Source organism: Meles meles, chromosome 7, assembly GCF_922984935.1.
Source record: "Meles meles chromosome 7, mMelMel3.1 paternal haplotype, whole genome shotgun sequence".
NCBI lineage: Eukaryota > Metazoa > Chordata > Mammalia > Carnivora > Mustelidae > Meles > Meles meles.
In genome coordinates, this window is record NC_060072.1 from 105,532,265 (window position 1) to 105,551,068 (window position 18,804).

The 18,804-nt window shown below is 55.5% G+C and overlaps 1 protein-coding gene across 5 annotated transcripts; it reads right to left on the reverse strand.

Moving 5' to 3' along the window:
* Positions 1 to 127: 127 nt before the first annotated feature.
* Positions 128 to 16,555, reverse strand: PLEKHG6 (pleckstrin homology and RhoGEF domain containing G6). Of its 5 annotated transcripts, none has more exons than XM_046011897.1 (16): positions 16,313 to 16,555; positions 14,311 to 14,516; positions 12,919 to 13,074; positions 12,193 to 12,366; positions 11,744 to 11,839; positions 11,414 to 11,464; positions 10,876 to 11,025; positions 9,873 to 9,983; positions 9,569 to 9,718; positions 9,228 to 9,365; positions 8,816 to 8,935; positions 8,288 to 8,420; positions 8,055 to 8,170; positions 1,946 to 2,091; positions 535 to 1,224; positions 128 to 330 (listed from the first exon to the last, which is right to left on the reverse strand). In XM_046011897.1, the coding sequence occupies exons 2-16, from the start codon at positions 14,446 to 14,448 to the stop codon at positions 321 to 323; spliced, it is 2,379 nt and encodes a 792-aa protein (XP_045867853.1). In that variant the 5' UTR covers positions 14,449 to 14,516; positions 16,313 to 16,555; the 3' UTR covers positions 128 to 320. The 5 variants fall into 5 exon arrangements, 4 of the variants coding, with proteins under 4 accessions (XP_045867853.1, XP_045867852.1, XP_045867854.1 ...); XM_046011896.1 differs by lacking the exon at positions 16,313 to 16,555 and adding an exon at positions 15,952 to 16,290; XM_046011898.1 differs by lacking the exon at positions 16,313 to 16,555 and adding an exon at positions 15,442 to 15,816.
* Between the last annotated feature and the right edge of the window lie 2,249 nt (positions 16,556 to 18,804).

Sequence of the window (18,804 nt, forward strand, 5' to 3'; positions counted from 1 at the left end):
GCCAGGAACCCCACCAGCTGACAGAGTAGCCCGTGTGAATTCTGTGACCCCCCTCCCCATCAGGTTCTTTCCGCCCTTGTCTAGCGATGAGCAGGCGGTCATTTTTATGCACGACTTTATGTGGGGCTCTGGTATGTCCACGGTACAAAAATGTACAGCCCTTGATCCCAAAGCCTTCAGAGCAGGAGAGGCAGAGTGCCTGAGCCAGGCTTCTCAGTGGGAGGTGTGGTCCTTGAGGTAGAGTCCAGGGGTGGGGTGGTGACCAGCACTCTTGGGGAGAGATTTCCTCTGGGAGAAATGCCAAAAGTCCTGAGGGTTCCTCACACCTCTCTGAAAAGAAAGGAGGTGGGAGTCAGGTCAGGTCCGATGTGGCGTGAAGAGTGAGGCTGAGTGCCCTTCCATGCCATCGCCCCTGCTCTGGTATTGCCCTCCTCTACTGACTCCGTCCCCACTGAGGCCCTATTCTGGCACCCCCTCCCGCTCCATACCAGCCTTCTTCACTCCCTCCCAGGCCACATTCCCTTCAGCACTTACGACACGGACATGGGGGTGTCCAGCTGTAGGATGTAGGATCCACGCATCTTCTGCAGTTGGCCCCAGGTCAGTTTCCGAGGCTTGCTGTTCCCAGGCTCGGGGATGCCCTCGATCCTTTGGCTGGCCAGGTCTTCCCGGATCTCTCTGAGCATATCTTCAGCCCGGAGGGTACGGGAGGAGGGGGTGCAGCCAGTTCCCAGGAAGAGGGACCCCTCTTCCTCATCCCCTGAGGACCAGGGGCTTTCCCCAGCAGAGTCTGTGTGGGTTGGGGATGGGGGGAGCTTTCCCCGAAGTCGGGCCCGATGCAAGGTTTCTGCTACCACATTCCCTCCCACTGAGGTCCGGTCTTCTTCCTCCGACCAGGTTGGTGGATCACCCCTGGGAAGGCTGCTTCCTCTTTGGATAACTTCCCTTGGCAGTTCAGGGGCACTTCGACGTTGGGGAGCTTGGGGATTAGGAGGCTGAGGGCGCAGAGGAACATCTCGGAGGTCCAGGGTGGAGAAGGTGAGGCGAGGGTCACGCCGAAGGGCCTGTGAGCGTAGTCGGCTCAAATGGTAGGGCCCTTTGGGGGAGCCTGGGATCAGGGTGCCATAGCCAGAGTCTGAGGTATCATCTGGAACCAACGGAGAGTCTTCATCTGTGTCTTCTGTCACTACCAGGTGGGGGATGATGGTGGAGAACTCAGGGGTCCTACAAGTAACCATAATAGTAAATGGTTAGAGTCCCATGCCGCAGGGTCAAGTTCAAGTCCAGGAAGCCTCATCCCATCCAGAAATGGCCCCTCCTCCAAACTTGCTTTGGTATCACCTTCACACCGTGAGGTTATGTTCTCATCTTGCTGGCTAGACTATAAGCTCCCCTAAGGCATTTTAGCCACAGCACCTGGGCCAGGACCTTGTACCAAGCAGGTGCTCAGGAATTTGCCAAAGGCTGCCAGAGCTCCCCTGAGGTTATCCCCCAGTGATGGGTCTTTTTTTCCTTAACCACGCTGCTGAACAGCTATGTCACTGTGAATGAACCTCTCACCCTCTCCGGGGATTTGGACTCACCGGATCCCTGCAGCTGGAACATTCTGCAAATCCACATTGGCTTTGCTTCTCCATCCCCGGCCTGGGGAGCCTGCTCCTCTCAGGGAGCTCAGGTTGCTTGTGTCTGTTTCCTTTGCTGCCTCCCACCCCACCCCCAGGCAGCCAGAGACTGACTCATCCCCCAGGCTGTCCCATGTGGTCCTTAGCATGACTGATCCAAACCTGTTCTGCTCCAACCCATAGCCTGGGTTCCTCAATCTCTTTCCAATGCCCGGGAAAGCGGTGTTGACATTTCTCTGCCTTGTGGGTTTCTCTTCTCTCCCTTCCTCCCCGCAGCAACCCCGCCCCCCCTTTGAGAGACCTGTGGTCCCTGTGGGTCTTACCTCCCCTCTGCGCTGCTCTGAGAGCCCTCCAGGGAAGGCGAGGAGGGCCTGGTGCCTGGGGACTCCTGGTCCTGGTCCCTGTAGAGAGCCAGGAGCTCCCTCTTCTGTTGGACATACTCCTCTGCCTTCAGCTTTTGCAGGGTGACCTGGGATAGCCATACTTTCATTGATGAAGACTTGCTGTATGCCAGACTGGTGCTAAGTGTGCTACATACATTATTTCATTTAATCCTCACAGATTCTGAATATATTATAAAGCCTATGAGGTAGATACTCTTTATTCCTCCTTATTACGGAAAAACTCAGGATAAGTAACTGTCAAGGTCATAAAGCAAAAGACAGTGGGATGGAGCCAGGATCTGAACTCCTGAGCTGGCCCTGGGAGGCGTGGGTGGGGTGAACAGAAGTCTCCTTTTCCGGCTTGCACAGTTCTTCCTGCTTCTCATGTCCCCTTTGCCAGCCCTCTATCCAGTCTGTGCCCTCCATCAGGAAGCCTGCCCTGATAGATAGTGATGGCGATGTAAGTGTTCTGAATGGTGCTGGGCCTCAAGTTACTCCTGCCACCAGGGTGGACAGGGTCAGGCTCTCTCCTCTGCTCTCCTTCAGGGATGAAAGCAAGACCATTGCAAGAGGAATGGAGAGAGGGTACACTATATTTTCTGTCTTCTTCCCCCAACATTTTCACACAGGTGCCCTCAGAATCAAGTAGTGACATCTGAGAAGTGGCTGGCAGGGCCCCTCCACAGGCCTGCGGTCATCTGATACACACCATGGATACCAGCCCATTTTACAGATGAGGAAACAGGACCTAGAGAGGCAAAGGCTTTGCTTGAGGTCCCACGGGAAGAGAAACAGAACTGGGACTGGGCCTTCTCTTTGAGTCCTGGTTCGGCAACTGCACTGAAGGGCAGCCTTAAAGGGTGGAAAGTTGCTAAAGGACAATGTTTGCTTGTGGAGGGGGAGGGAAGGCAGCAGAACCTGCAGAGAGGTTGAAGGCAGAGGCTGGGCAAAAAGGAGGTGCTGTTGGCAGCGGTGGGCAGCTCTGATATCAGTACTCTCTAGTATGGCCATATCATTGTTTAAATATTGGAGTACTTCCATAATTGCTCTCTCAGCCTCCTGTCTCCCTTCCCTAGGACTACCCCATCCCTTAAGATCCAGCGGCTGGAGCAATAACATGGCACAGCAGGGGATCTCTAGGGCACCCCCTCACCCCCAAGATGCCCCACTCTAATTCGATAATGACCATGCCATACTGATTGTTAAATATTTTGATTATCTCCCCCGCTTGAGGTATATGAACCTGCAACTTCTGGACACTTGGGCCTCCTCAAAGCCTCTCCAGAAACACAGCGGGCATCTGGGTCCGGACAGAGACATGTTGGAAAAATGGATGAACAGGGATAGGGAACTGGCATCAGGTTTATATGGCAAGTTTCCTTTCTCTGGGTGTCCAGTCCCTCAGTCTCATGAGTGACAAAGCAGTGCAAAGATTCTTAGCAGTCTCAAAAGACTAGAGAGTTGGCCGGAGCAAGGGATGATGGTGCCTGGGGGTAGGAAACCAGCACATCAGGGCCAGGTTCTATGATCTCCTCCCTCCTCTCCAATGTGGGATGGAACAAGAAATAAGGACGGTGGGCGGAGTCGTTCTTGGAGTCAGGATGGAGCTGGAGCAGCCTGCTGGTCGGCTGAGATGTCGTGCCCTTGGCCCCACACGACCCGAGTTCAATAGAGTGTCTGGGAAGTCCAGGACAGGGATGGTGTGGGGAAGGAAAGAACTGGAAGGAAGGGGTGGGGTAATACAAGCATCTCCACTCAATGTGCCCCTGGCCCGACCATAGGAAAAAGCAGGGAGGGAGGCATCAGGAACGGGGCTGTTTGAGGTCCTCCCAGACATGCCAAGCCTCCCCAGCAACCCTGGGAGGATCTTCTCAGTTTGGGGAAGAGGACAGACAAGTTGGGAAGGGAAGAGGAAATGGGTTCCTGAGCCAAAATGTGACCCCTCCACAAAGCCAAGAAGAGGAAGGAGGGCTCCCCCAGCAGGATTCTTCTTCCTTTGCTCTGGTAGAGAACACAGCCTTGACCAGAAACACCTCTTCTTCCCGCTGCTGCCTCTGGGGTGGCTCCTAGATTTATCTGCTCCTCCCAGAGCTGCCCAAGTGGACTAGCATGGATCTCTCAAGGTGCCCACGGACTCTGAACCGCTGTGAGGCCTTTCCCCAGTCAGCACACAGCCCTGCCCAGGCGCCACTGACCACCACTGTCTTCTAGTGATGACAATAACAAACATTTATGGAACGCCAGTAAGTGCTGGGCCTTGTGCCAAGCGGCAGTAATAATTGTCCCATCGCTCCTGCATGGAGGTGCCCACTATCACTGCAACTCCTCAGATGGGGACTGGGGTTGGAGACGTGATGTAACTTCCGTGAGAGCAAAAGTAACAGGTGAGAGCTGGGCCCAGCTAATCCCTCAGCTGCCCGCTTCAGCCTCCCTCTGGCCATTTTTTGACCTCTGTCTCTTACGGCTTTTTTTTGTTCCCACCACTGGTTCCTTCTTCCTCTTCCCAGACCCTAAGCATGGACCTTTCCCAGGATTTAGTCTGTCTTCCCTGGAGAAGTTCATTTTTTTTTCTAAAAGCTTAGGCTGTCCAGGCTAGACCTGTGGGAATAAAGCTGCACTTACATTTCTGCGAGGGGAGAAAGCAGTAGCGCCATCCCTGGGCGGTTTCTCTATGGAGGGGCCCCACGTTCTACTGCCCTCATCAGTTTACAAAGACTGGTGGCAATAGAGAGCAGTTTTCTTTAAGAATTCGGGGTGAGACAATAGCAGGACAAACTAATTTCAGTTTCTTTGTCCTTTGCTTTGCTAAACGAGGCCAGGAAGCTTGTGTGCTGCCTGGTTATATATCAGAAGTGACCTCCTTTCCCCTGTTAACCAGGAGTGAGACTTCTGAAGGTGAATTGGTTAGAATAAAATCCTAATAGTTTGTAGGGGTCTCCTGGGGGTGGAGTGGGTATGTGTCACCTTGGGACTGGGAACCAAAGGAAGAAGAGAAAGTTCTGACAGTGGGGTGGTGAAGGAAAGGGGCTCCAGTAAGGGCCCCCCATCTGCTGCCCTGGGGAGTTCTGTGGCTTGTTTAGGTATTCAAGGAAGTGGCAGGCCTGCAGGGCTGAAAGACACAAGATCTTGAGGCCCTGTCTGTCTTTCATTCTTCTTTCTTTTTTTAAATGGCAAAATCCTGATATTTCTTTTTTACTCTCCTAATTCATAGTTTTCAATATACTATTTAAACAGAGACTAAGCTCTAAATTTCCTTCTCTTAAATAAGCTCTCCACATGATGATACGGTATTATAGATAAGATGGCAGGAAGGATGCTTAAAATTGTTTAAAGAACAAAACCACTTTCACAAGTCCCAGAAGCCCTAATGACCTAATGTGCCAATGACAAATCATTATTATCTATTCATTAAAGCAAGCGCTATGAGAACCACTAATTTGATTTAAACTGTAAAAATAGTGAAGTTGCCTTCTTTAGAAATAGTCTTTTTTTGTTCAAAATGTCCCCTTTTTTGGTAACTGAGATATAATTGACGTATAACATTATATTAGTTTAGGGTGTACAGAGTAATGATCCAATATTTGTATATATTACAGAATAATCACTTCAGTAAGTCTTTGTAACATCGTCACTATACACTTCACAAAAAATTTTTTTTTTCTCTTATGGTAAGAGATCTTAAGATCTATTCTCTTAGCAACTTTCATAGTTCATCCTTTGTCCCCACTTGAACCTCAGGGCTATGTTTCTATCCTTTCCAAAGCCCCTAAGATATCTCCACTTGGCTACCCCCCACTACATCCTTTTCAAAGTGCTTCTGCTTAAAACCGAATAGTACCCTAGACTCACCCTCTCAGGAAGCAACAACTAACCCAATAGGTTTCTCTCTTTGTTAAGATTTCATTTCACTCAGGGGTTCCATTGCCAAAGCAATCTTTCAAATGGGAACTTTGGGAAGGAAGTCATGCTTTGTCCTTTCTAAGCTGTGACCTCCATCAGGAGCATTTACCTAGGGCTGGGTAGTAGGCTGCCTGCTTAATCAGAATGACTTCTTTGACTCTTCCCCATGAGGCAAGGACTGTTATTATTTAAGTCCACTGCAGGTGAAGACATGGAAGCTTGGGGAGGGGGGGTGGGCACATAATTCACCCAAGATCACCCAGCTAGGAAGAGGTAGAACTGGTGTCTGAACCAGTTCTTGCATTCAGTGCGGGCTTTTAACCACAGCCTCCCAAAGGCTCATCTGTCTCTTCCTTCTTCTTTAGTTCCTTTCTCTACCCCCATCCCCTACACATTTCCCCTCCCCCTTTTTGCAACATGTTCCTAAGAACATGGCACTAAACCCCTGTATTTCACACCCGAACTAGTACAGTAAATCTCCCGCCACCAATCTCTTCCTCCTCCAGCCCACCTATCACCCTGCCAGCTGTCAATCCAAGACGAACACATGGATTTCACCATGGCAATTTCTTGCTCAAGAATCTATGGTGGCTGTCTTGTCAGCCCACTCAATTCAACCTTGTCCTGTCTACACTCTTCTGTAGCTCTTGGGAGCCCTGTAGAACCTGCCCTCTCATCACTTGCTCACACAAATCCTTTGCTCTAGACTTAGACAGATATGGTCACTGTCCCCAAAATAATCCAACCCAACTGCTCCCTTGACGTTCTGCTCACGGTCTTCCCTAGACTTAAAAGGCCAATTTAAATCTTTACTCTCTGGCCATTCTGCTCCAGTGGTGGGTTGAATAGTGGTTCCAGAAAGATACGTCTAGGTCCTCACCCCTAGAACCTATTTGGAAGGTTCTGCACTTATTTGGAAAAAGGGTCTTTGCAGATGTGCAAAGATATTCAGTTAAGGATCTCAAGATGAGATCATCCTGGCTTTAGGGTAGACTGGTGGCTACGTAAGAGACGGGAGTGGGAGATTTGGACACAGAGACACACAGAGAGGAAGGCCGCAAGAAGACAGAGGCAGAGACTGGAGTGAGACGGACACAAGCTAAGGAACACTTGAAGCCACCAGAAGCTGAAGAGGCAAACGATTCTCCCCTAGCGTCTGGAAGGGGAAACAGGTGGGCTTGCTGACACTTTGATGTCTAAATTCTGGCTTCCACAACTGTGAGAGAATAAGTTTCTGCTGCTTTAAGCCATTAAGTTTGTGGTAACTAGTACAGCTCCATTTGGATCTTTTGAATTCCTCTAGCTTTTATCACATGAATCTGCCCTGTTAAATACCGTCACGTGCTCCTTGTCATCTAGAGGACACAGTTCAGCTTCCTTAGCAGAGCATCCTGTAGGAGGCACCATCTGGTAGTACCTACCTCCCAGCCGCTCTGCCACTACACCTGCCCTTGGACTCCATATCCTGGTAATATGAGCTCCTAGGCCAGTGGTTCTCTCCACACACATGGTGTTTCATGTTTTCCACATCAGCACATTCTGCTTCTCCATTTGGAATACACTTCTTTCCCATCCTCGTTCCCCTATAAACTCCGAGATATCCCCAGAAATGGTGATCAGACCATCACCCCTCTGTCAAGGTGTCACAGCATCTGACCTCTGCGCTGTCCCTTTCCCAACCAACCCACCAGACAGAACGAATTACTCCCTCCTTGGCCACAGTTCCATTCTGCATACGTGTTTCCATTATTTGTATACTAATCTGTCAAGCTGGGCTGTTGGCCATGTTCCCTGAAGGGAGGGAGGATGCTTTATTCTTTTCTGAGTCCCTAGCACCCAGCCAGGGCCCGCACCTAGCAAGGGCTCCACTGGCGTCGAATGGAAGACGAAGTTCCGACATTATTGTTTCAGGGTATAAAGACCTTCAGGGGACGCTGTCTTGGGCTCTCCAGTGACTGGTACAGTCGCTGGCCAAAGGCTTTCTTTCCTGCTCTTGCGGATGGTCAAGGCTATGTCTCCCTCCTGAGGGGCTGACCCGGACTGAACCCGCATCCATCCCAGCCTCTTTCTCTTCCTCGTTCCCTCTTGCGCTCCCATCTCTGACCTCTGAGGACCCCACCACCCCTCCCCACTTCTGGCTTTCACATACCTGGGCCTGCTGGGTCTTCTCTAGCCACCGGGCACGGTCTGTAGCGCTGGAACAGTGTACGGTGAAGGCACTGGAGACACAGTGGAATTCAGTGAGATGGATCACCAGGAAGCTGTCTGGGCGGAGGAGAAGGTCTGCTCAAGGGCTAGACCTTATTTGATGCCCATCTTGACTGCGCCTTCCCCTTGCCAGGAGGAAAGGAGAGGGAAAAGGTCCCCAAAGAAGAGACATACTAGGGTCCCGTAGTGGTTGGCACACAAGCTTCTCCAGCATGAGTGGGGGGCGGATGACCTTGGCTTTGTTGACCTTGCGTTGGGGCTTGGTCACTAGGAGCATGTCAGAGAAGAGGAAGAGGTGCACGTCCAGCTGGGAAGCCATGCGTAGGAGAAAGAGACAGGGTCAGCTGGAGCAGGGGAAGAGTGGGACACAGATCAGGCCCCTGCGTTGTGTGTGCGCATGGGTGCACACGTGCACAGGGGACAAGTGCACAACTGTGGAGTGCTAGGGCTGGAAGGGGTGTCACTTTGGTCCTGTCTCTCGCTTTATAGGCCAGGAATGTGGCTGACTCAGGGGCATACAAACAACCAGAGCTTTGCCATGCCATGTCCTCCTCCCAACACACACAGACGCAGACAGACAGACACACGAACACATCTCTGGGCCCATTTCCAGCTTTCCTGATTCTTATTCTGTCCCCTGGCATCCCTCCCTTCTCTGCGATCTGCGTCCCACCTTCTCCGAGCTTCCCCATAGCCCCTCACCTTCCCTTCTCGCCCCTCCTTCACTCGCACGGGTCCCTCCAGCAGCAGCTGCCTGATGTACTCAGAAGCAACCCCCAGCATGGGCGACATCAGGTCCAGGGTGCAGAACGGACGCAGGTTCTGAGGGACATGGGGTGGGGAGGATCATGGGGCTGGGCAGGGCTGCCTCCCCCTCCCAGCCATGGTGGTTCTTTGTTCTGTCACTGGCACCTTCCCTTCTCATCCTTGCTCTCTTGGAGGGAGAAGAAGCATCGAGTACTTCCTTCTCACTCTCTGGAACTCCTCGTGTGGGAGGAGTGATGCGCACGGCCCCTCCCTGGCCCCTCTGCCCCTTCTCCTCCAGGCCTCTGCTTCTTCTGTTTCCCTGGGGACCTTGCTTGCTCTGTGCCTCCTTGCCTCTGCCCTCCCTCACCTTCTCCACCTCCTCGCTGGACGGCTCCAGCACGTCGTAGGGCCCGATGCGTTGGGCTGCAGCCACCAGGCTCTCCTGCTCCTCGCTCCGGTGGACCAGTTGGTTGATGTGTCGCAGGAAGGAGTCCACAGAGGCAATCTACGTGATGGGTGGGGTGTGGAAGGAGGAAGAGCTCAGCCCCTTACCCTGTATGTCTCCCCCAGTCAGTGACAGCACGGACGGCCAGCCGGTGCCACGCGGCCACATACGTATGAAGAAAGAGACCCCTGAGAGTTCCTGGAAATCAGTTCCCACATGCCAGTCCCCAGCTTCTGAGGACATGGCACTGCCAGGCCACCTACCATGGCGCTCAGTGCCTCCTGGACGTGTGTCTCAGGACTCCTCTTAAGCACAGCCTGGAGCAGCAGTGGGTACTTGGTGACCCGCTGGTGGGGCTTGATGAGCAGGTCCCCCAGCATCTGTCTCCCCGCGAGCTTGTGCTTCTCACACCACTGCCAGCAGAGGAGGGCAGGGGGTCGGGAGTCTGCAAGCCCCCTGCTGCCCCCATTGCAGTGACGGCGATGGCCTCGGACCCAGCTGGAGATCAGGGATGACCTGGAGGTCTAGGGTCCGCCCCAGCCCCCTTCCCAGCACCCCCTCTCCCACCTGCACAAAGGCATGGAAGAGAGGATTATTGTCTTGCTGCTCCCGGGCGTAAGCCATGGTCCGCTTCACTTGTAGGCAGTATTGGACATAGGGCTGGAACCGCTGGCTGAACTGAGGGAGAGATATGGGCAGGCAGGGGGAAGAAGGTCATGAAATCTGGCCTCCAGCTGCAGAGCACGGGGAGCAGCGGGGAGAGCCTCTCATTGACGCTTAGTCCAGCTCTTGCCAGTCCCTATCCCCCCCTTTCCCCTACCTGCGACTGCCAGTCCCTCTCTCTGGATTCTAGGGAGAAGCTGAGGTCCCCAGAGGCAGACCCACTGCTACGCTTTCAGGCTCCGTGCACAGCCCCTGCCGCTCTGGACGTACTCTCCCATCATCAATAATTCAGCTGGAATGTTTGCAGGACTCTGCAGGTCCCATTTCACACGGGTGGTGGCTAGTGACCTGAGTCTTGCCCAGAAGCCCTGTTCCTGGGCTTGTTCCCAGGAGATGAGTGCTCCCCCCAACCTCTGGACCCCATTCTGGCTCTGCAAGGCCCACATCTTCCTGGTCAGGTAAAATTGTGGAAGAAAGTCTGACCCCAGGCCTCTTGCTTTCTCTTGTCCCATTTCTCCATACTCTGTGTGATCTGGGGCCTTTTACGGCCCCTCCCTCATGCACCCAGAGGATGCTTAGACCCCCTTCTTCTCCCAGCTGTTTGGCAATGCATCTCCGGCCAAGAAGTGAGATTCTGTAGTTAAGAAATCAGGTGTAACCCTTCCCTGAGATAGCTGCGTTTCATTGCCAAAGAGTCACCCAAAGACCAAAGAACCTTTGGGACAGAGGTCATACCTGTAGAATGAAGGGCAGGAGGCGAGGCAATATCCTGGGGTGGGGGCTGTGCTCTCAGACCCCCTTCAAGCCATAGAAGAACTCAAGTGACAGAGGCATACCCTGCAGACAGGACCTCTCTGGGCCCTCCCAGGCCTGCCCCAGCCAGATGTGGCCCTTTGCCATGTCTCACCGTCAAGAAGCCATTTTGCAGGCTGACAGGGTCCAGAGGCTGGCCTGAGGCTCGAGTCTCCCCCAGGGTGGGCCCCAGCACCTCCTCCCAAAAGCTCTTGTGGGCTCGAATCAGGCTGGGGACATTTCCAAAGAGGGTCTCAGCTGATACCTGGAGGAGGGAGCAGAACTCAGCCACAGGCCTTGGCAGGTCACCGTCAGACAGCTCTGGCCACGGACAGGCAAGGACCCGTAAGCTTGGCTGGTGGAGGGTGGGCTCAGGATGAAACTTGCAGGGGAGCTGAGAGATCTAAGGGGCTAGGGTTTTCCCTTCTACTCCTCTGGCACTTGGGCTGAGCTCCGCTGAGTCCTGGAAAAGAGCAGAGGCCAGCCTGCTTGGGGTCTAGAGAAGGAAGGGGAGTAGGAGGGCAGGGGGTGTCCTGGAAAATGAGGCCATGGGAATCCAGACAGAGCAGGCTGGGAGGCTTTCTGGGAGCCCACCCCCATTCTGTGGCCTCAGAGCTTGGGATGTGGCCAGGTCCTCCTGACTGCCCACTTACCTCGGTCAGCAGCCCCACTCGCTGCAAATTCAGCAGGCCGGCGGTCAGGAGCTGGGCAGGGAAAGCCAAGGGTGTCAACACCTGACCTCCAGCTCTGGGGACCCCAACTTAGCCCTTCAATGTATCTCCATCCCAGCTTCACCACTGCTAACCTGATTCCCAAGATCCCCAGCGGGTCTCTGATGGGGGGATCTCCTGGTTACGTGTCCCCCCCTTCCCTCCGCCCCTCTCCATGGCCCTCCCTTCCTGGCCTGGGGGAGTGGGGGACCATGTAAGGGAGATGGGTGGATGGCTGAGGTGTTGCCTGGGCCGGGGACGGGAGCAACTCACATTGGTCATGATCTTGAGCTTCCGCACATAGATCAGCTCGGTGGTCAGCAGCTCCCAAAGCGCTTCCTGTTGGTGGCAAAGCTCTCGGCTCATCTCCTGGGGTGGGGACAGCACTGGTTCAGTTGGGGAATGATAACAAGAACAGCAGCTGCCACCTGTTTAAATGCTACTAGATCTACTTCATAGACGATGACCTTTTAATCCTCAAGTGTGTAAGTGGTGTTATCCTCATTTTACAGATGAAGCCACTGAGGCCCAGAGAGGCTTCCTGTCTCCATCAAGCTGTCACTAGTAAGTGGCAGAACCAGGAGTAGAACCTACAGCAAGATGTCTCCAAACGCTTTCCCCACGTGACCCTACTTCCCAAGGCCTTTCCCCCCTTCCAGGGCGGACGTGAGGTGTCTGTGGGCGTCTATGACACTGGAGGGACGACTCTCTTCCAGGCCCACCTTGTGCCCAGGCACCAGCTCCTTCCAGGACTTCTCGATGACCAGGCTGCTGTCGCTGCCCTCTCCGATCTCCCAGTGCCGCCGTTCCTCAGGGGGCAGGCGGGGCATCCCAAACATGCTGAATGTATGCAGCCTCATCTCCAGCTGGCGGGCCTTGTTGACTTCCTGGGGGAGCTGGAAAGGGGATTAATCCTGGCCATATCCTGGGCACACAGACCCCCAGCCTGGGGATGGCTGCACGCGCTGGTACGTGCATGCATGCGTGCGTGTGCGCGCATGCGTGCCTGAGTGTGTCTGGGAATGGGAGGTGGCAAGCAGCACCGTCCCTGAGTGGGGACACAGAAGCCTGGGGGACAGGGAAAAGGGCATTGCTGGAACACGGACGGAGAGGCATCTTGGCCTGCAGAAACGTGCCGGAGAGAGGAGTCTGACTGAGGCTCCCTGACTGGAAAGATACTTTCCAGGGCTCTTCCGAGTCAGAACCCCTCACAGGGACCTGCAGGTGGAGACCAAGGGACCTGCGGTCTCAGGCAACATTCTGACATTTGCCTACAAAACGGACATTTTTATGAGGCAGCATGGCTTGCAGATGCGTCCCTGAGAGGGTCTCTCCACAGAACCGAATCCCGCCCTGTACAGCGGCTGGCCACGCTCTCTGCTCTGATCATCTGTGCACAATACAGCTCAGGCTGTGAGCCTGGGGACAGGAGAAGAGGGACCTCTTACCTTGAATTTGGGGGAAAGTGGTGGGCCAGCCCCCAAAGGGCCTCCATACTTCTTCTCGGGCTCTGGTTCTTGCATCTTGAGGGGAGACACACCTCGGACCTGGCCAGGGCCCTTGGTAAAGGGGACATAGCCATGGAGGCGTCGGTGACCGGGATCCTGGAGGAGGAGGAAGAGCAGGGTAAGTTCGTAGGGGGCCTCTCTTCTCCCCGAAGTTCCAGAGAGGTAGCGGGCTAGGCTTGACTGCAGGTGGTGTCCCCTACCGCTGCAAGTGGGGCTGGCTCACCTCTCCCCTCAAACCAGTCTGGGGTGAGTCACTCCTGCTCTGAGTCACAGCAACTGCTGCCAGGGAGGCCAAGCTGAGCTGGGCAGGGGCCTGCCAACTTGGCTTCCCTAGTGGGCCCAGGGGCAGAAGTGGGGGGCCTCTAGAGCAGGAGCACAGGCACCTACAAGCCTGGGCTCTGGTGTGGATACTCCCCCAGGGCCCGCCCGCTCACATATGTGCTCCCTGTCCTGCGGGCGTGCATGCACAAGGCACAGTGTGGGCTGCATTCTGGGTCCCTCCCAGCTCCCCCTGCGTGGGAACGGCTTCCCTCGCATGTGGGGATGAGGGCACACACATGTGTGGCCTCCTCCCCAGGGAGCAGCCCGTGTCCTTTCCAGCTGGGAGTGGCTGTGCTTCCTCATGAGAGATTGAGACCACGGCCACAAGTCTCCTCCTGGGCAGGCCTGGTCACATTCCTTGATCTGCCTGTGGCCTAACAGCACATACTTCCTAGTCTCCCTTCCGGCCCTCAGCCTGGGAGAGTCCCCAGCTGTCCTCCCTGTCTCCCAGGGCCGAATCCTATTCCAGGAAGGCAGGGGATACCCCCAGTGGGAAGCAGAACTGTCTCAAGGTGCAGGGGCAGCTTGGAGGCTAAAGGACAGGCATTTCAGGCAGGCCAGGAGGGCGGAGCTGCGGGGAAGCCAAGACAGGCCCCCACCCCCCTCCCCACTTGCAGAGTAGGGACACCCTGAACCTTTGCTCTTCCTTCAGTGCTGACTCAGACAGAGCAGGCCTCAGGGAGCCCATAGGCTCCTCCCAAGTAGAGGCGGGAGTCTGGGAAGTGCCAGGCTCCCTGCTCCCCATGACCCCCCCCCCCCCACCAACTCCAGGCCTCAGACCTGTCTAACAGCACCTCCTCCAAGGGCCTGGCTTCACCCATCTGCCTGGGATGGGTGTGGAGTCCTGAGAGCCTGGATCAACACTAACCTGCTCTCCCTCGCAACCCAGGAAAGAAGGCAGGGGTGAGGGACAGGAATAGACCACCTCATGAAGCTGTAAGAGAGATGTGAAAGCCTCACTATTCTCCCTCCTGCCCCTCCCAGGTCACTCTTGGGGCACCCTGGACTCACCAACCCAGGGGCAACTTGGGAGTGGAGACGGTCAGCAGAACCCTGGTTGGAGGCCTGATGCCGGCCCCCGTAAGTCTCAATGCGGGATGCCACAAGTCCTTGGAAGGGACCCTCATCTGGAGGAACAAAGGCCTGCATCTCTTCTTTCCTGGGTCACCTCTGAAGGGTCATAGCTTCAATGTCAAGGAGAAAAGGTTCCCCTGAGGCTGTAAAGAAAAAAAAAAGGAATGGAAGGGTCAGCCTTGATCAGTGAGTGGCACCAGGTTGGTGACCAAGAGGGGGAGGGGATGGGGCAGATGATGAAGTGGAGGAGGAAGGGTCAAGGGCTTGTCACTTACTGCAGGAGTATAGCTGCCTCCCTGTGACTTGTAGGGGTAGGGTATGGCCATGCATGCTGGGGAGGGAGCCCATGGAGCTATGCCTCCTCCCTTACATGTAAGCACATCTGGCATACCAGCTCCCTCACTGGCCTCAAGGGATGCTGTAGTCCTCAGAGCAGCTGGGAGCAAGGGTCACAGGCAGATCCCCAGGCTTCCTGGATGTCCGTCCTTTCCAGGCACGGGGCCACACCCTCCCTGTGGCCTAGGGAAGAGGTGCTGGGAAGCCCTGGGGTGGGGGCATGCTGGAGATTGTACCACCTACCCACTATTTCTGTATAGACCTAAACTAAAAATGTTTTTTTTTTTTTTAAGATTTTATTTATTTATTTGACAGACAGAGATCACAAGTAGGCAGAGAGGCAGGTAGAGAGAGAGGAGGAAGCAGGCTCCCTGCTGAGCAGAAAGCCCAATGTGGGGCTCGATCCCAGAACCCTGGGACCATGACCCGAGCCGAAGGCAGAGGCTTTAACCCACTGAGCCAACCAGGCGCCCCCTAAGAATGCTTTTGACATGAGGAAATAATTGGAAAAAAAAATTAAAAGAAGAAGAATATTCCCTAACACACGGAAAGTATATAAAATTCAAATCTCAGGGTCCCGAAATCAAGTTTTCTTGGAACACAGCCACATTTACACATTTCCAGTTGTCTACCACTGCTTTCTTGCTAGTTGTGACAGAGACTGTCCCTAGAGACTTCAAGTCTGAAATATTTACTGTCTGGCTCTTTACTGACAGTTTGCTCGCCCCTTACCTGGACCCTCCTGCCCACAGACCAGGAGGGGAGGGAGGACAGCTATCAGGTGGCTGGCTTAGAGACAGCAGGCTGTGTTTGGTCTTCCCGGGCCTCTAGGAAACCTCCATGGAGCAGGGAGCCAGCCCGGGGCTCCATCCCTTCCCCTTAAACCTGGATAGAGGACCCACCCTTTGAGTGGGCAGGACCTGGAGAGCAGAGGCCTAAGCATGTGCTAGTTCCCCTTCAGATGGGCTTGAGGCCCCTGCTCAGCCCTCCCCTTACTTTTCTCTGATTTATGAGCGAAAGAGGAAAAAGTTCATTGTCTCCCCTGCCCCTTCCCAATAATCCTCCCTGCGAGGGCTGCCTCCGTCTCCTTTGCCCTCTCCCTCCCCCTGGTCCTTTAGGAGCTGGGACGCCGGCTGGCCTCAGCCTCTCGCCCCCGCGCCGCCCGCGCCGCCCGCGCAGCCCGCGCCGGCTCCAGCCCCCTGCCCGCCCCGCCCCCGTCCGCCCGGCCCCGCCGCCGCTCACCTGTGTCCGCAGGTGTCCCCGTGCCCGCCGCCCGCGCTGCCGCCCGCGGGGCTCCCGGCCCCCGACGGCTCCCGCGGCAATGCCAGCCCCGCTGCCCGGCCTGGGTCTGGGACCGAGCGGCCCGCGGGACCAGGGCAGCGCAGGGCCGGGCCGGGAGGGAAGGTGGCGGGAGAGGGGCGGGGACGCGGGCTGGCGCCGCCCTCTCACCGCGGGTCCCGGACCCGGCCGCGCGGTGTGGGCGCCCGTGTGGCCCTCGGGACGGAGGGTCCGGTACCCGTGACGCAGCCGCCACTCTCCCCGGGCAAGAAAAGCTCACTGCGCAGGGCTCCTCTTCCCCTCCCTCCTTCGCACCCGAACTCACCAGCCACCCGGCCGGGGCGGAAGGCCGGGAACCGCGCGCCACCCTGGCGCCCTCTCCTCGCGGCCAGACCCCTCCCGGGCACCAGAGTAATGAGGCACACACGTGAGGCTCGGCGTCGCAGGAGGCGGCGAGAGTAATGACCCGGTGTTCTCTGGTGCCCACCTTGCTTTCAGGTGCAGCGAGTGGCCGGCTCCAGGGGAGTGGGACTGCCAGTGAGTGCGGCTCCTGTGCCCCCTCGTGCCCATTCTGGGCTGAGTCCAAAGTGTGACCCTTATCTCTCACATGCCTGCCCTGGCCATCGGGTGGAAGGCTATGTCTGGACTTTGTCTTTGCTCCAGGGATGGTACCAGGCAAAGACCTGACCCAGTGCTTCTCCCACCACCAGAGACTGGGGGTGGGAGGACAGGGGTGTCAGATGGGGGCGTCCCCACCATTCACTGGCCAACGGGCATGTCCCACCCAGGCCCCACCTGCCGTGAGGGTGTCATCCCAGGCACCGCTGGGGCTGCTGACATAGAGGCCTTCAAGGAAGGGCAGTGGCGGGCGCTGTGTGAAAGGACCACATTCTCACATTCCCACCTCATGGCACACACCGCCTGACAGGAGTGCTGGGCGTTGGTGATCAGAAGTGTCCACAGTGCGGGGTCATTGTGATCTTACAATCAAGAAGCCAAAGAGTCTGTGGTGAGGTGGGGAGGGGCGGGGGGAACCAGGCCCCAGGACCTCCACCCTGCCCTGTGGTCTTCCTGTCACAGCCAGCCATGCAGTGACCGATAGGCCTCCTTCCATTTGTAGCTCATTCGGGAATTTATGAAGCACTTTCAAAAGCATAATCTCATTGTAGCACTAGGGAAAGGGTCCTCCATGCTCCTCTCCTGTCTGCCAGCTTAAATCCATAAGCGACTGGAAGTGTTCTAGTCCTCACGTGGACTCTGATGACTCCGTTTTGTTTGGGAGAGGAATGTTTATGGGATGATTTCTAATTTCCTCCACCTAACTTTCCTCCTAAAACCATGGGATGGTTTCTAATTTCCTCCGCCCTCCTCCTATTTGCCCTCCCAAATCCTCTTTTCTCTGAGCTTGCTGTTATGTGATTGCTCCATTGTTTCAGAAGAGTTCCTCCAGCTTCCCACATCCTACCTCCTGCCTCCGGTCTCTGGGTTGATCAGCATTGGTTTCCCAGAGAGCAGTCGAGGAGGGCAGACCTGTACTGAAGAGAAGCCCTTTTCTCTTCCATTCACAGCTTGTGTGTGTCTATGGGTGTGTGTGTGTGTGTGTGTGAGAGAGAGAGATTTAGGGGTGACAAGAGTAGCCATGAGGGAGAGAGGGGTAATAAACAGGAGATGGTGATTACAGGCAGTCTTAAATGACACCCCAGAGAGAGCTGGTGCCAAGGGGCCCCTAGCTTCTGTTCGCAAAGTCAGAAGAGGGGGGACGGAGGAGTATGCGGGAAAGGGAGATTGAGAGAACACCAGAGACAGGCCTGGACATATAGCGCTCTGGGCAAGCTGGCTGGACTGGCCCAGTGGACACACAGAGAGTTAACCCTTTCACTTCCCTCAAGTCTGAGATCCAATCTCTGCCCGACACTGCCTCCGGGCCTGTCTTCAGCCTCTCTTGGGAGGAGAGGTTCCCAGGGAAAGCTGGAGTCTAAAAGTGGGGGGTGTGGCTGGGTGCAAGCTGTCAGCTAAGAGGTGGGACTCCTGGCTTCTAGTCCTTCTTTTCTGGCTTTGTCAGATCCTTGCCCTCACAACCTCTGTTTCCCCAGAACCATGACTCTGCTGTGGAGAGCCGCCTTCAGACAGACTGTGGGGGAGCCCAGCTCAGGCAGCTGAATGAAGCCCAGAGAGCCAGAGAGTTGGAGTGTCGGCCTCTACTCTGGGGCCCTGGGGAGCACCTGGCACTTGGCCCAGAGAGGGGCACCTGGATGATTGTTTTTCCTCCTGGCCGGCCCGGGGTTTCCTCCCACCTCTGGCTTGAGTCCTATTCCTTCTCCGAGCCTGAGTTTCTCCCTTAGTGTGGAAACCCTTCATCAAGGGATGCCCCAGCTCCACCCCACAGCTGATGAGAAAGGGTCTGTCTGTTCAAGATCAGAGCTTTGTGGATGCAGAGCGTGCGGGTGATTTTCTGGGGCTCCATGTCCTTTCTCCCTTCCCTCACAGGGAGACTCACTTGAGCTCAGAGCTTTGCCCGGCTGGCACCTCTCAGGGCAGGGCGGAGGCCGTCCGGGTTAATGAGGTGCTAGCGGGGGCATCCTCCTTGGCCCAGGGTCAGGAAGAGGAAGGAACCTGAGGGCTCGATCCGGGAGGCACCAGGGCACGTGAGGAAGCTCATCACCAGGAGGCCAGGCCACTGGGCACAGATCAGAACTGATGCCCTCCTTCCCTTTGCTGTTTTCCTCCCCCCCCCTCGCTCTGGGCCTTCCACACTTACTGACAGTGTTCGTTCATCTGCACCAGAAGATACGAGGAATGTATAGAACACAGATTCCC